The sequence below is a fragment of the Odocoileus virginianus genome, chromosome 23 (assembly GCF_023699985.2).
Source record: "Odocoileus virginianus isolate 20LAN1187 ecotype Illinois chromosome 23, Ovbor_1.2, whole genome shotgun sequence".
Taxonomy (NCBI): Eukaryota; Metazoa; Chordata; class Mammalia; order Artiodactyla; family Cervidae; genus Odocoileus; species Odocoileus virginianus.
In genome coordinates, this window is record NC_069696.1 from 7,328,728 (window position 1) to 7,345,669 (window position 16,942).

At 53.4% G+C, this 16,942-nt stretch overlaps 1 protein-coding gene across 1 annotated transcript in view; it reads right to left on the bottom strand.

Annotated features, from left to right (window-relative positions):
- The window catches only part of NPTXR (neuronal pentraxin receptor), a 42,092-nt gene that overhangs the window by 17,975 nt on the left and 7,175 nt on the right, over window positions 1-16,942 (bottom strand). The window contains exon 3 of the mRNA XM_020896421.2: window positions 2,977-4,115. Coding sequence (XP_020752080.2) covers window positions 2,977-4,115 — 1,139 coding nt within the window. The remainder of the gene's footprint in view (window positions 1-2,976; window positions 4,116-16,942) is intronic.

The following is a 16,942-nucleotide window of genomic DNA, read 5'->3' on the forward strand; positions in this document are numbered from 1 at the left end:
ACTCCAACTTGAGCTCTGCAGGGAGAGAGTGGGCCAGAGAGACCTTTCCTCCCTTTTAGTAGTCAGTCCAGCGGGGCGGGGAAGGGGGTGATGCAGAGAGGTGGGGAGGAGCAGGGGTGTGCTGAGATGTGCAGGGGTGGGGACAGGAAAGGGACCGAGTGTAATCAGGGAGGACCTCTGGGAGGAGGTGTCCTCAGAGCAGATTTAAACGATGAGTATAGATAAGCTGGGGGTAATCTAGGCAGAAGAAGGAGGAACTGGGAAACATGCTGGAAATGAAATGGCAGCCTTGGAGCAGGCTGGAGTCGGCTATCACAGGGGAGCCTAATGGTGAGCTTAAGGAAGATTCCTGGGGTGGCCTGGAGGAGGATGGATGGAGGGGTGTGCCTGATCAGGTGGGAAACCAGCAAGGGGGCTGCTGCAAGCACCCACAGAGAAATGAGGCTGACAGGAAGGAGGAGGGAGAGACAGGAGCCGAGCAGGGCTTCCCAGGGTACACCTGAGAAGCAGGTTGGCAGAGGACCTGAGTTCAGGTTGGGACATGATGAAGGCAGGGGGCTGGTGGGATGCCCGGGGGAGGTGCTCAAGAAGCAGTGGGTCTGTTGGTCTGAAGCTTGGAGAGAAACCTGGGCTGGGGACGAAGCTGGTTTGGGGGCAGTATGGTGGAATGGTGTTGGAAGCTTCAGGGTGTGGTTGAGTTCTGCCAGGGAGAGCGAGAGGAGGGCCAGGAAGGGTGCACATGTTAAAGGAGGAGGACCCAAGAGGGGACAGAGAAGCAGGGAGGGAGGACGGGCGGGTGAGAGGTACCTAGAAGCCCAGGGCATGGAGATTTGTAGGAGGAAATGATCTCTGGGGTCAGATGTCAGAGAGGGGTCCAGCAAGAGAAGGACTGAAATGTTCCTGTTCAATTTATCAACTCAACACCATGAGTACTTCTGGTGAATCAAGGTAGGAGAGAGATTAGTGGTGATAAAGTAGATCCTGAAGGGTATCCTTTTGAAGTTTTTGGAGAAGGGAAGGTTTTTGAGACAGGAAGAGGGAAGCTAGTCAGTGGCTGAAAGGTGCATGAGCTGAGACCAGTAGTCTGATCCCGAGTCCACTGGGTTCCAAGTCCCAGCCACTGTCAAACACCCCAAAGAGATTGTCTCTGGCTGCTGTCAGGCTCAGAAGGCAGTCCTGGTGGGCAGGCAGCCCCTCCATGTCCCCTGCACTCAGAAAGCAGGACTGTGTACAGGGAAGCAGGACTTCTTCCACCCAGGAAGCTGACCTGGTGCTGAATCCCAGCCGCTAGGATCCCCCCAATCTCAGCGGGCTAACTGGAGGGGAGCCCACCCTGTCAAATGCACAGATGCTGGGGGAACAGGTCCAGAGCAAGCCAAGCCCTGCCAGCCCCAGAAGTGGGAGGAACCACGGGAGCCATCTGGGTGTGGGGGCAGGGGCTAGGGCGGGCAAGAGGAAATTGATTGAAGACCAGATTTTTTTTTTTTTTTACATTAATAAAATCTATTTTCTAAATGGAGGATTTGTTCTCATTTTAAATTTTGGCTATTTAAAAAAAACTAGTAATATTAGAACTTAATGATAAAAACAGCACTCAGATTGAGACCTCTGTGAGAGGCCTGTTAGAGGGGGTCTTGTGTGTGAGGAGGTCTCTGAACCCCAGGTTTGGGGTTGGCTGTGATAACTGCCTGGCTGTGCTGCGACACCCTGCGGGGTGGGTGCAGGCAGCAACACAGACTTTCTGGAGGGCCACTGGGCCACAGGTAAGGCCAGGCTTCCACACAGCATCTCCTGTGCTGCTCCGCCAGGGATTTAACTGAGAGCCATGGAGAGGGAAGAGTCCCTGCCTTTCCTTTATTCCAGCCACTCTCCCCCCTTCACCAGCTCGGTTTAGGGGGAGGTAATAAAGGGGGCAGCCGGTGCTTGGGCCTCATTCTGCCCCCTCCTTCCATGGATCCCATTCTGCTGTGAACCCCCTTCTCAGCAGTCTGGAAATCATGGATGCTGGAAGTGGTCAGGGTCTCCTGGATGTCTGTCCTGACTAATTTGTCCAGCTCCCCCTCCAGGTGGTTCCAAATAGGTTCTCAGAGGGAGGCAGGGGTCTGGCAGCTTCAAAGGAGAAATGGCTGGTCCAGGATCACAGGACAGCCAAGAGCGGACTGCCCCTATTGGGCCCCTCGTGTCTGACTCCAAGCCTGAGACAGGAACATCTGAAAAAGGTGACTGGAGGGGGAGAAACCCAGATGGGACCTACTCTCCACTCAGCCCTCAACCCAGAGCTGCCGGCTTCCAGGCATCTTGGCAGGTCTATCGTCATCTGAGCTTCTGCTGTCCATGTCCATGGTCCAAGCCCAGTTGGGGGACTTAGGGGTACAGAAGGTAAGGAGCATCCCGGTTTGGTTTATGAGACACTGTTCCCTGCCATTCCGCAGGAGAGGAGGGCCCCGAGTCCCTCAGACAGCCCTCCTATCTCCTGAGCCAGGGGACTGAGTGTGTGGCTGGTGCTGCTTTGGGGATGTCAGAAAGAAGGAAATGAAACGGACATTTAAAGAGGTCCTTGTACGTGCCGAGCATTTCCACGTATCTACATTTTAATCAATCCACACTACAAGTGGGCACCGTTATACCCATTTTACAGACTCAGAAACTGAGGCTTACAGGGGTGCCTGGAGGGAAAAGGATCAGGAGCGAGCTTTTCCCGCGCGCTCCCTGCGCCGCAGTCAGGGTGAATTTCCGGCCTGTGTGCCCTCCCTGACTCCTCCCTTCTTCCCTGGGAGGAAGGGCCAGCCATCCCCTTTGCACAGACGGAAACCCAAGACTCAGAGACTCGAGGGCGACCCCCGCCACAAGGTACCTGAGCCGGCGGTGGCCGCAGGACCCGGGGAGGCCCTCGACTCCCGGGGATGCCCTCGACTCCAGCGCGCGGCCCCTCCCACCCCCGGCCGGGTCCCCGACGGCGCGCGGCGCGGCGCTCACCTCGATGCGGTCGATGCGGTCCCGGAGGGCGCGCACCGCGTCTTCTAGCTCGAGGATGAGCGCGGGCGAGTCCCAGGGCCCGTCGGCCATGGTGTCGCGGCGGGGCCCGGCTTCCTGGAGGCCGCGCGGCAGGCCGCTCTCGCAGCGGCCCAGCTTGCCGGTGAGCTCGCGGATGGTGTCCTGGTCGGCGCGGATGCGCGCCTCCTGCTGCAGCGCCGTCTGGCGCAGCTGCTCCGCGGTGCTCTGCAGCAGCAGCAGCTCCTCGCGCTCGCCCGGAGCCGCGTCCCCCGGCTCGGCCCCCGACGGGCAGGCGGCCGCCAGCGGCGTGCACAGGAAGCGGCTGAAGAGCGGTACGGGCGGCAGCGGGTGCGCGCTGGCCGCCGGCGCCCCGGGCAGCGCGGGGGGCCCGGCCGAACCGCCCGCGCCGTGCAGCGCACTCAGGCTGCGCTGCGGGCCCGGGGACGCGGCGGCGGCCGAGGCGTTGTCGGCGCCGCCGGGCAGCGCCCGCGCGGGGCTGGCCGCCAGGGGCACGCTGGCGATGATGCAGATGACGGCACCGAGGAACGCCAGCATGCCCGCGGCCAGCAGCACGGCCAGGAACTTCAGCGTGAGGCGGGCGGCGGGGGCGCCCGAGGCCCCCCGGCAGGCGCGGCGGCGGGGTCGGGGCGCGGGGCCCGGGCGCGCGGGGCCGAGCGGGGCCCGAGCGCAGGAGGAGCCGGAGCCGGAGCTGTAGCCGCGGCCGCTGCTGCCGCCGTTCTGAGCCCCGGCGGCGCGAGGAGGAGAAGGCGGCGGGCGGCGGGGAGGGGGAGCGGGGCGCGGCGGCCCCGCCCCGCCGGCTCCCCCGGGCCGGCCCTGGCCCAGCCCCGCACCCCTTCCGTGCCGGGCGCCGAGTGGGGGCGCCGCCCGGGATGCAGCGAGGGGCGGGGGCGGCGCCGGGAGCCTCAGCCAGCCGCCGTCGCCTCGCAGAGGGCGGCGACCCGGTGGCCGGGCGGCGGGACTCCTGGGCGACCCCCGCCCCACCCCACCACGGCTTTCTGGCCCCCTCCCCGAACCCACCAGGCCGTCTGCTAGCTTGCGGGGAGCTTTTCTCCACGTCGGGCTCTGCGCTGAGGGAGCCAGGGGCTTGATCACAATTAAGCCTCACCGTGGACACGTTCCCAGTACAAATGAGAATGAGACCCACAGGGGTCAGGTCGCTGTCCAAGGTCACACGGCTAGTATGCGCTGCAGCAGCATTTGAGCTCGGAGGCATCTGAGTGGACCCAGACTATGCAGTGGAGCTGGGGTGGGCCTAGGGAGAGCTAGGAAAGAGGCCAGTGTTAGGGGGAGGGGACCGGAGATTTTGACCCAACCTCTAGTTATACTATGGCCACCCAACCGTCCTTTCCCATCCCAACCCCTTGAAAGAGCAGAGGTGACTCCTCTTAGCCCCATATAAAAAAAAAAATTTTTTTTTTTCCCTGTGATTTCAGAAGGTAGCAGAAGTCCCCCCCTCTGAATCTTCAGGAGCACAGAACATCAAGGGTCGCTGAGAAGACCCTCTCCCACTGCAGTCTACAGTAGCATGGCAAAAGCCGGGTGGGCAGGCGGACCCGGCATTGGAAAGAGCAAGTGGGCATGGGAGCGGGCTGTGCTGGGGTGATGCAGGAAACTTACTTTCTCCTGTTGAAAATGTCTATATACATTTTGTTGCAAATTAACTCGCAATGAAAAATGTTTTAAAAAATTCTACCATCCTTCAGAATCCAGCTCCATCTCCAATTCTCCATGAGGCATTTCCTGGCCAGCGTGGGTTTCCAGGACTTGGAGAATGTTCAGAAGGCTGGGATAGAGGAGAGGGGCTGTGGTTCATGGGAGGACGTGCCAAGGCCACACCCAGTTCAGTCCTGAGCCAAGGCCGCACCCAGGCCTGTCTCCCTGCCAAGCCTGCATTCTTGACTTGAAGGGAAGGCCCACGGTGGGGCTCTGGACCACCAGGGATGCAGTGTGGTCTCAGCAAAGTGGTGGGGAGAGACCAGAACATTTCTCAGGATCAACAGCCCTGGGAGGCCCTGTGTGGCCGCTGAGATCCTGCCCAGGGGTCCTCTGGGTACATCTCACACACTCCACCCCACCCCCAGCCTCAGGATCATTCCTGCCCTGCTTACTTGATCTCTGGGAGTTGAGGGTTACCTGACTCGTAAAGTAGGAGCAAATCAAATGCCAGCTCTGTACAGGATGAACCCCCAGAGCTATATGTGCATGGATGTGAGTTAATACTCACTGGAGCAGTGACCTGGAAACCCGCCAAGCAGCACAGCTTGAGGAAGCATCTCCCCAACAGAGAGGTGGGCCAGGCTCTCTGAAGGTGAAGGTAGGCAGGCAGTAGGGGGCCACAAAGTCCTGCAGGCACGTGAGGTGTTGGGACTCCTGGTACATCTACCTGTGTTCTACGAAGACAGAAGCACTCACATTCTATCTTGGAAGGGCAGAGAAGGCCAAGAGAGGGGCCTACTGCCCAGAGCAGCAGGCCTTTGTGACTTGGGCATCAAATGGTGCCCCCTTTATGTAAGCTGCTCCATGAGCGATGAAATAGTTGGATACATGGGTCCAGAGGCTGGAGTAAAATTTTGCTCAAAGTGATCTGTTTATCCCCTAGAATGACTTTTTAAACCTCTGATATGAACATGTCACTCTCCTGCTTACAAACCTATTAGTGGCTCCCCGTTGCCACCCCTTTGGGGCTTCCCTGGTGGCTCAGCGGTAAAGAATCTGCCTGCAATGCAGGAGATGCAGGCTCGATCCCTGGGTCAAGATGATCCCCCGGAGAAGAAAGGCAATGGCAACCCACTCCAGTGTTTTTACCTGGAGAATCCCAGGGACAGGGGAGCCTGGAGGGCTATAGTCTACTGGGTCGTAAAGTGTCAGACACAACTGAAATGACTGAGCATGCATGCATCCCCATCCCTTTATGGAAGAAAGTTCAAATTCCTTAAGAGGCACTAGTACCTAGTGGTTAAGGACAGGGATTTTGAAGCCAGAAGGCCTAGTTCAAACCTGCCTCTACCTGTTACCAGTTGTGTAACCTAGTTTGCAAAGAGGGTAAAGTATCAGGTCTTTGACAGCGCCTGACACCACCCTCTCTGTGCCTCAGTTCTACAATCTGTAAAATGGGAGAATAGTAGTAGTACATGGAAAGCCTTAATAAATGTTGGGCCTTATGATGTTAGCTTTTCTTGGTTTACAAGACTTGGCAGGGCTCCCCCTTCTAGCCCCATTTTCCATCTTTACTACTTGGAGCAGCATTAAGCTGCGCCTGACTTCCCCCACACACCAGACTGTCTCCTGTCTCTCTGTTTGCTCATGTTGTCCCCTGCCTGGAATGCCACCCCTCCTTCTTCCTTGATTCATCTCTATCCCCAGCATCCAGCATGAGGCCACACCCAGGGTAGCTTCTTGGTGAATGTTTGCAGTACTTGTCCCCCCAACAGATAGCACTGGCTGCTGCTGGAGGCAGAGGGGAGAAGTTAGGACAGAAAGGACTTGAAACCCATATCCCTGGAGCTCTGGGGAGAGGCCCTCCTGATCCCAATACAGAATTCCTCAAGAGATGGCCAGAATAGGATTCTCAGGGGAACTTTCATAAGACTGCAACAGTCCTCACATTTTCCTTCTAAAGCTCACATCTCTGAGGTTCTTTATTCCTTCTCTTTCTTTTTTTTAATTCCTTCACTTTCATTCCATCCTTAGGGAAAGGGAATTCTGCCCTAAATAAACAAATATAGTCATTAATTCAAAATATATGTTTTGAGACTGACTTTGGATGCTGTTAAAGTGCTGCACTCAATATACCAGCAAATTTGGAAAACTCAGCAGTGGCCACAGGACTGGAAAAGGTCAGTTTTCATTCCAGTCCCAAAGAAAGGTAGTGCCAAAGAATGTTCAAACTATCGCACAATTGCACTCATCCCACACGCTAGCAAAGTAATGCTCAAAATTCTCCAAGCTGGGCTCCAACAGTTCGTGAACTGAGGACTTCCAGATGTTCAAGCTGGATTTAGAAAAGGCAGAGGAACAAGAGATCAAATTGTCAATATCTGTTGGATCATCAAAAAAGCAAGAGAGTTCCAGGAAAACATCTACTTCTGCTTTATTGACTACACCAAAGCCTTTGACTGTGTGGATCACAACAAACTGGAAAATTCTTCAAAAGATGGAAATACCAGGCCACCTGACCTGCCTCCTGAGAAATCTGTATTCAGGTCAAGAAGCAACAGTTAGAACTGGACATGGAACAAAGGACTGGTTCCACTTTGGGAAAGGAGTGCGTCAAGGCTGTATATTGTCACCTTGCTTATTTAACTTATATGCAGAGTACATCATGTGAAATGCCAGGTTGGATGAAGCTCAAGCTGGAATCAAGATTTCTGGGAGAAATATCAATAACCTCAGATATGCAGATAACACCACCCTTATGATGCTTTTGAACTGTGGTGTTGGAGAAGACTCTTGAGAATCCCTTGGTCTGCAAGGAGATCCAACCAGTCCATCCTAAAGGAAATCAGTCCTGAATATTTATTGGAAGGACTGATGCTGAAGTTGAAACTCCAGTACTTTGGCCAGCTGATACAAAGAACTGACTCATTTATTTGAAAAGACCTTGATGCTGGGAAGGATTGAAGACAGGAGGAGAAGGGGACGACAGAGGATGAGATGGTGGGATGGCATCACCGACTCAATGGGCATGAATTTGAGCAAGCTCTGGGAGTTGGTGGTGGACAGGGAAGCCTGGTATCTTCAGTCCATGGGGTCGCAAAGAGTTGAACACTGCTGAGAGACTGAACTGAACTGAACTTGGACCAGGCATAGTGCCAGGCACGAGGGAGAGCTAGAAATAGGATAAAATTACAGTTTTATATTCCAGTGGGGAGGCAAGCAGTAAATAAATGAATAATTAAGTAAGCAAGTTAATTTATAACAGTAATGAGAACTATAAGGAACTTTTTAAAGTAACATGATAGAAAGTTATAGGAGGTGTGTGAGGAGTGTGGGAGGGGTGTTGGGATATGGGCATTACTTATAAGGTTGTCAGAAAAGGCCTGCATTTAACTGAGACTTGAATGACCTGAGAAACCAGCCATGGAGAAACTTCGGGAAGGACTGAGTGTTCTAGGCAGAGGGAACAGCTAGTGCAAAGGCCCTGAGGCAGAAATGAGTTTGATAGATTTCAGGAACAGAAAGAAGGCCAGTGGGGCTGGAGCAGAGTGAACACTGGGGAGAGAGGAAACTGGAGGGGAAGGCAGGGCAAGGTCATGTGGGCCTTTACAGGCCAAGGGGAGGGAATGGGTTTGATTTTAAGCTCCATTGGTGGGCTTTAAGCAAGGAAGTAACACCATGTGGTTTGTGTTTGTAAAAGATCAATGGTGGCTGTGTGGGGGCTGGGCCACTAAGGGATAGGAGAGGAAACACGGAGACCAGGTAGGGGCCATGCCGCCGTCCAGGTGAGAGGACTGAGCGGTTTGGAGGTCATGATAATGGAGAGAATTGGATGGACCATGGGTTGATTTTAGAGGTAGAGTCTCTTAGTTGGGTCCTTCAGGAAGCAGACACTAAGATAGCATTAGATATGCAAGTGGTTGATAGGAGACTAAGGCCGGTGAAAGAGAAAGAGGAGAAAGAAGAATTGGGCAGGTTGAACCTCAGACCTCCGTGCAGATCTGACAAAGCCTTGGCCTTCTTAACAGGGTGTTCTGGAGCCAATGGGCTTCCCCGGTGGCTCAACAGTAAAAGAATCCACCTGCTGGTGCAGAGACAATGGTTCGATCCCTGGGTTGGGATGATCCCCTGGAGGAGGAAATGGCAACCCACTCCAGCATTCTTGCCTGGAGAATCCCATGGACAGAGGAGCCTGTTGGGCTACAGTCCATGCGGTCACAGGAGTCAGACATGACTGAGCACGCATGCACTCTGGGCCAGCAGTGCCTATCAGGGAAGTTTGGCATTGGGCAGAAATGCCCAGTTCCCAGTATACTTTTCATGCCCAGTCATTAATTGAGTACTTTTCCAGAAGAGGGTGGCTTCGGCTCAAAAAGTGGGGTGACGTCCACACAGAAACCTGCACGTGGACATTTACAGCAGCTCTGTTCATGGTCGCTAAGACGTGAAAGCAACCAAGATGCCTTTCAGTAAGTGAATGAATAACTAAACAGATATATCCAGACGATGGAATATTATTCAGCAATAAAAAGACAGGAGCTGTCAAATCATGAGAAAACAAGGAGGTACCCTAAATGCATATTACTAAGTGAAAGAAGTCAGTCTGACAAGGCAGCATACTGTATGACTCCACCGTATGATGTTTTGGAAGAGGCAAAACTATGGAGATGGTGAAAAGATCAGGGGTTGCCAGGGGTTATGGGGGAGGGGAGGATGAATAGGAGGAGCACAGAGGATTTTTAGGGCAGTGAAACTACTCTCTATGATGCTATAATGGTATCATTTATCGAAACCCACAGAATATACAACACCAAAGAGGGAACCCTAATGTAAACTATGGACACTGGGTGTAATGATGTAGAATCAGTCATAAAAATCAATTCATCAGTCATAAAAAATGTCCCACTCTGGTGTAGGATGTGGATAATGGGGGAGGCTATGCATACGTAGGGGTGGGAGGGGATATGGGAAACCTCTATACCTTCTGCTCAATATACTGTGAACTGAAAACTGCTCTAACCAACCAGCCAACAAAAACCGCACCTAAAGGTGCTGTCCATGGCTGCCACGTTCCCACCCCTTGCTCCTTGAGCATTCACTTCTCCATACACAGCCCGGGAGCAGCCCCTCTGAGGTTCCCTGGGCCCCTCTTCCTGAGGGTATGTTTAGAAGTAGGGGTTGTGGAGAAGGAAATGGCAACCCACTCCAGTATTCTTGCCTGGAAAAGTCCATGGACAGAGGAGCCTGGAGGGCTGCAGTCCATGGAGTTACATGACTGAGCATGTGTGCACAAGGGTGGAAGGAGATGGGTTGGTAGCAATAAAGTGGTAGAACTAAAAAAAAAAAGTAGGGGTTGGTGGGATGAACCCCAGTCCCCATCACAGTTGGTCTCAGGGCCCCAAGAAGAATTCACTGCCTCCTACCTCCGCCACCCAGTCTAAATTCCCCCTGCCTTCTGTTAGTACCTCTTGCTGAGTAAACAGTGGTGAGGAGGGGCTGCAGATATTCTTTCCTCCCCCAGCCTAGTAAAGTCCACACACAACATATCTGCAGGCGGGGAGGGAGGAGGTAGGATTGTGGAGGGAGAACTTCAGACTATAAGTCATTTCTAAAAGAACAGGGGCGTGGGCGCTAGTCAGGCAGCTAGTTTCTGTTACAGGCCTGTGGCAGAACCAGACTTTGAAATCAGGGCTTAAGGTGACCTGATTCACCCAGTTTCAGCACTGCAGGTCCTGTGTCCCAGGAAACCTCTCAGTCCTGGGTGGATCCAGCAGGCTGGTCAATCGAACTATCCCCAAAGTACACTCCCTCAGTGCTGGTACCGTGGACACCGAATAACACACGACTCTCTCCCCCTGCCTTCTTCAACCCCTGGGCTGCCCTCCACTATGGCCTCTCCCCCTTTACCTGTCTATCGAAAGACTGTGAACCCCTTGAAGGCAGGAACCGGCTGTGTCACCCTCATCTCTGGGTCTCCAGGGCCAGCCCCTGTGGATACTCAAACTCACGGGGGCTGGAGACAACGCCACCTGGGCTGTGCTTGTGAACCAAAGCACCTCCTTTCCCCGGAGGGTGGAGAGGTGGGGACTGGGGTCAAACAGAGCTGCCTGCACCCATTCTGGACATTCCCATCCCAGGGGCCTTGTCTCCACTCACGGATGGGCTGTCCCTGGACCAGAGCTGCCCCAGTCTCCCCATCTATAAAATGGGGCCGTGGATTATAACAAGAATTAGAAGACCAGATGAAGTGTTGCAGGTGAAACCTCCCAGGGACTCGGAGGCAGGGATTGGTTCTTATTATGCTACTTTGTATTCCCAGGGCACTCAGTATGCCTGGCACTCAGTAGATGCCCGATACCCGCTGTATGCATACTCAGTTGTGTCTGACTCTGTGACCCCATAGACTGTAGTCCGCCAGCCTTCTCTGTCCATGGAATTTCCCAGGCAAGAATACTGGAGTGGATTGCCATTTCCTTCTTCAGGGGATCTCCCCGAATCAAAGATCAACCCACATCTCCTGCCTTGGCAGGTGGATCATTTTACCACTGAGCCACCTGGGAAGCCCCTCCAATACATGCTACCCTCTTCCTTATTTATTCCTAGCATATATTAGATGCTCATTAAATGTTAATTTCCCTTTTTACTTCTTTTCCTTGACTCCCCAGTATCCTACAGTGCCTTCCTCCATAGTTGCTCTGTCCTTTCTTCATTCCGCTCTCACTGTCTTTCCAAGCAGGGTTGGGGAACACTTCAGACTGAGGTTCATGTATGTGTTTCATCAACACACCCCAGTACAGGGCTTTCCAGGGAGAAGCAGGGCTCAGGTAAGGCCCGAAAGGCTTAGGTCTGAGCATCAGGTGCTGGGATAAGGAGCCAGCCAGAGAGGAGGGGCAGCAGCCAGGGAAGAGGGAGCTTTCTTCTCTGGGGAAGCCCAGAGATTTCCATCCAGGGTGTTTACTTCCTTGGAAGTGGGAAAAGGAGCCAACCCACCTCTCAGGCTCAAGCAGGAAGCGAGGACATCTGTTCTCAGCTTGGGAGGAGCTGAGAATCAAGGAGGAAACGGGTGTCCTCCTTGTGGGGGGCCTGGGAGTTGGCTGGAGCGTGTGAGCTTGAGTCCAGGTCCAGTCAAGAAGGACCAGAAGGAGTGGCTGCCTGATAAGGCTACGTCCTCTTTCTGAGGCCATAAGGGCCGGGGGTCTCACTGTTTCATCAGCATCCCAAATGCCCCCAGTTCCTCCTCCCCTGCACTTTTTATTCTGCCTAATCCTCACCGGTGGCAACCTTGGAGCGCCATACTGTAACCGTCCCCATTTAACAATAAGAAAGTTGAAATCAGAGAGATTCATTCATTTCCTCAGGGTCCCCTGATTAGTGGGTGTCCATCTAGGAGTTGAACCATCACATGTTCTCACTGGGTTGATCAGCCACACCCAGTGAGGAAGCAGTATGTCCTGGGAGCTTCCTTCCGCCCTCGGCTTAGTCCTATCCCCTTCTACCCTCTTCTCCAGGCAGTTCCCAGGCAGAGCCCAGGAGCCCACCTAAATCCATCAGCCACTGCAGCACCCCTCCTGCCCTCACCAGTGGTCCTAGCACCAGTTTTCATTGCATTCACCTGTAACTTGCATTCCCAAGTTCAAGAACTTCTTGAGGTCTGTTACCACGTCTGCTTCGTATCTGGGTCACTGGCTCCCTGCCTGTGTTCAGGGTGTATTTCCATCCAAGTACGATGCAACCTCAGGGCTGGTGGCTGTTACTCCAGCTCTTCTGGAAAAGGCTGTTTTCCTTTTTGCTTTTGGTGGCACCGCAAGGCATGTGCGTGGGATCTTAGTTTCCCTGACCAGGGATCAAACCCTCGCCCTCTGCATTGGAAGTGTGGAATCTTAACCACTGGACTGCCAGCGAAGTTCCAAAAGGGCACTTTTCTGATGATCCCCGACTCTGTAGATATAGCTCATGGAAGCTGAGTTTTAGAGAGCATTCTTTCCTTAGTCTGTAAAATGGGCAGGAGCAGTTCTGTGCTGCCTACAGAGATGGTAAAAGGCAAAAGGCCTGCTGCTGAAGGAGGGGCAGGGGCAGGTGGATACTGCAGGGCCAGATGGAGGTGTGTGATGGGGCTCAAGACCAAGGGGGTGAGTACCTGGGACCTCACCTGGATGGCTGTTCACTTGTATCCAGTGAGGAGCCAAGGGTGCCTGGCAGCTACTCCTCAAATGCCATCTGTTTCCTGATCTAGCCCAGGGTACCCAAGGTGATCCCTAGGGGAAGATGGGGGCAGGTTGGGGAGACTCTCCCAGAGGCTAGGAGAAGGCAAAAGGCATGAGACCAGGGTAGGGTGGGCAGTCCTGCTGGATCCTGTCTGCAGAGCCGGCTGGCTCTCTCCTCGGCCCACCGTGGGGTGGGTCCAGGCTTGGATCTCTCTCCTCACTGAAGTTTGTCGGCCACCAGCAGTAGCTGCAGCCACAAGCAGATGGTGCTCACACATAGTTCATTTTTCAGAAACTGAGAAACAGGGAGAAAAGGGGCTTTGCCAAGGTTGCATAGCAAGGAGGAAGCATTTGAGAGCAATGTTGATCTCTAACACTGGAATCCTTCTTACAATGTTTCTCGGGCCTTTATAAGTAATCATTAGAAGCCTCACGAAGCCTCGGTGGAACAGGCGTGTGGCTATCATGATCCCCCGTGGCAGACAGTGATACTGCACAGAGAGGTTAGGCAGCTTATTTCAGATCACACAGCTGCCAAGTCAAGGAGCTAGGATCCTAACTCAGACATCCAAGCTCATGATCACGAGGATATACTGTCTCCCTGGATGAGCAGGGAAGGCCTGGTAGACTGGGATGGGGTCAGGGTGTGGTAGGATTATATTGTATTGTGTTGTTTAGACGAGTTATGTCTGACTCTTTTGCTACCCCATGGACTGTAGTCTGCCAGGCTCCTCTGTCCATGGAATTTCCCAGGCAAGAATACTGGAGTGGGTGGCCATTTCCTTCTCCAGGGGAAATTCCCAATCCAGGGACTGAACCCACATCTCCTGCATTGGCAGGAGTATTCTTTGCCACTGAGTATTCTTACCACTGATAAGATCATCTGGGAAGCCCAAGGTAGGAACAGGAGATGAAAGTAAAAGGGCCTGTTAAGAGGCTGAGGCAGTGAAGGGACACACAGAATGAGTTGTGCTTGGAGGGAAGCAGGCAGAAAGAATTTTACTCTCAGTGGCTGCCCTGTTAACCTGTTCTGTTGACCTGCGGGGAGCCAGCCTGACTGCTCAGGCTCCTTCTTGGCTCTGAGAGAGATCAAGAGGTCCCTCTCTGTCCCGCCACCCCTGATTTATTAAAGCACAGGTTGGCCTTTCTCACCTCCCTCAAGGAAATTGCTGTAGCGATCTTTCACCTGTTTTCCTGGTGCTGATAAACTCGTCATGATTGAAGCCTGTTTTCTATCTAGTTAATGTTCTATTGATCTTAATCATGTTGGGTGCTAGGGTAATACTTTACTGACCTTAAGTGGAGGAATTTAAAACATCTGTGCCTGTAGCTCTGCACATATGCAAACCTTTAATCTATTAGTAACTCCTGTTAGCATATATATAGGTGTGGTATTCTTCAATAAAGTTGGCAGAGTCAGACGCAAGCTGACTCTGTCCCTCTCAACCCCATCTTTCTAAGTCTGTCTAAGTCTTTCTAAGTCTGTCTAAGTCTTATATTTCTCAGGTACTCTGGTAATTGCGTTCTCGACCAGTTCGTTTGCCGGCAGGCTCCGGCATTGACCCAAACTTCCCTACCTCTGGATGAGGTCCCGGGCATATCTCATAGCTTGTTCAGTCACTTTGGGGCTTTATCCTACTTTTAGATATTGAAACAGTCGAGTCTAATGGCAAAGCTCTAAGCTCTAGCCAAAGCTTCTCCTCTTCCCCAGCTCAAGTCTGCCTTAAACTCAAAGGGGAAGGAGGCACGGTGGGACTCTGCTCTAAGACCCCAATTTGGTCTGCTCTCCCCTTGCCTGCCTCACGGAAACAGGGGACTCAGCCAGCCTCTCAGCTTTGTCCCCAGTCACCCACCTCCCAAAACGCAGTGGACACCTGCCACTATGCTCTCCCATTCTCTGAAGCCCCCTCACCTGGCTTGAAGTTGGTGAGTGATGTCAACTGTCTCTAAAGACAACTCTCTTTCCCAGCTGTCTCTAAACCCCACCTGCACGTGGCTTCGTAGCCCCACAGCCTGGGCGAGCTGAGGGACCAAGAGCATTTTGGTCCAGCTCCGTTGCAAGTCTACATTCTAGAATGGGCATCCTTGGTATCCATCATCCTCACCTTTGGGGTCTGGACTGAGCTGGGCAGCAGAACTGAGCAGGAAGGGAGGGATTGGAATGGTTTTTTCCATTCAGGGGTCAATTAGTCACGATGCTGAGGACTAGCTGGGAAGGGATGAGTCAAAGAGGAGGTGCAGGGTTCAGGCCCCCATCAAGGAGGGTGGTGAGTCAGGCAGACTGTGGGGGGCTGCCAATTTGCAGTCTGGAATTTGGTTTTGAACGTGGAGTCTGAGGGCCTCATCGGAGGTGGAGCAGGGCCGTTAATAGCACAGACTTTGAAGCTGGGGCTTTGGGATTTGAAGTCCAGCTCCACAAGTTTGCACCATTTGGAGCAAGTGACTCAACCTCTCTCTCCAGCTGCCTTGGCTGGGAGGGTTAAGGCTGGACTGAAACCCGAGTGTGTAGCTCAGAGCCTGGCCCCTGGAGCCCTCAGCAGAGTTCCCTGCAGTCCCAGGTGGAAGGATTACTCTCACCCCCCACCCCCATTTTATAGATGGGGAGACAGAGGCACGGAAGAGATAAGCCATGTGCTCAGGGTCCCACTCAGACAGGCAGTCCAGCCCCAGTGACTGAGCCCTCACCAGGCTATGCAGGGAGGATGCTGGCCTGGTGGGTAAGTATGACTGCATGGGTTCACACCCCAGCTTTACCACGTAGGAATTTTTGAGCAAGTTACTTTGCCTTTCTGAGTCCTCAGTTCCTCCCTCATCTGTGTGTTGTTTGCACTGTGCTCTCTGGAAGCTGAGGATTTAATGAGTCAGTCCTTGAAAAGTCCACTCTGTACTCGTTAGTTACCCTTAGAGTCATTCTGAGTTGGAAAAGATAATGAGAGGAAGCTCTCCCCTCGACTTTACAGAAGAGGTTACAGGGGCTCAGAGAGGGTGACTGATCAGCCTGAGATCACACAGCTGGCAGAGCTCAGACTCCTCCACTGTTCTTCCACCACTGACAAGCTGTTCCATGGGAGGAAGGCATCAAGAATTGTTGAGGAGGAGGCTGGAAGGCCGGGATGGGAGGTCAAAGGAGTGGTCAATCCTGGCCGCACAGGTCAGGAAGATCTGTGTCCCTTCTTACCCATGCGGTGCTTGAACAGATGCTTTTCACATTCATTCCATTCAGTCCTCCCAAGGAACCCTGCCAAGCAAGGAGTCCTGGCCTCTGCTCCTCTGCTGAGGAGCTTCGAGGCCTTGAGAGGGGAGTGACCTAGCCACCTGAACCTGGACAAGGGTCTCTTTACAGTGCCCGAGTTGTCAAAGGCAGGCTGGCAGATGAGCACGGGAGGGAGCCAGGGATGGTGAGAACAGCAAGCCTCCATTAGATGCCACTGCGTGGAAACAGCTGTGAGCACCCACACGGATGGCCCAGGGAGCCAGTGAGATGACGATCACTATAATGAGTCCCCGTGGGGGACAGAGGCCACGTGTGCCTCTTCCAAAGCGTGTCCTATTTCCTTGCTCGCAGATGGGAGTATCCAAGCCTTTACAGAGAACCCCTGGGGACCTCCAAATCCACCCCAAAAGAGCATGGGGCTTGTTGGCAGGGGGGCTCATCTTTATGACACAGCACCGAGAACCCCTGCCACCTGCTCTGTCCCATTCCTAGCAGCCCACCCTGGCTGGCTCTGCAAGAGTTTCCCAGACGCTCTGACTCATAAAGGCTGATGGCTGATATCTGTCTTTTAAATGCAGGCTCATGTCTTTGTCACCCGCTGAGCCCATTTTTTGGAAAAGACAGAGAGGACTTTGGTCTTTGGCTCTAATGATCACATCCTGTCTAGAGATCAGAGGGGGACCAGTTCCCACACCCAGCTTCAACTCAGACTGGCTGTGACCCTCTTGTGTGCCTGCCATCTGACCAACACTTTCACATCCATCCTGGAATCTCACTGTTCTAAAGAGACTTCAGAAGTTTGGGGAGGGAGAAAAATGCACAGGAATGAGAGATCTGGGCTACTGTCTAAATA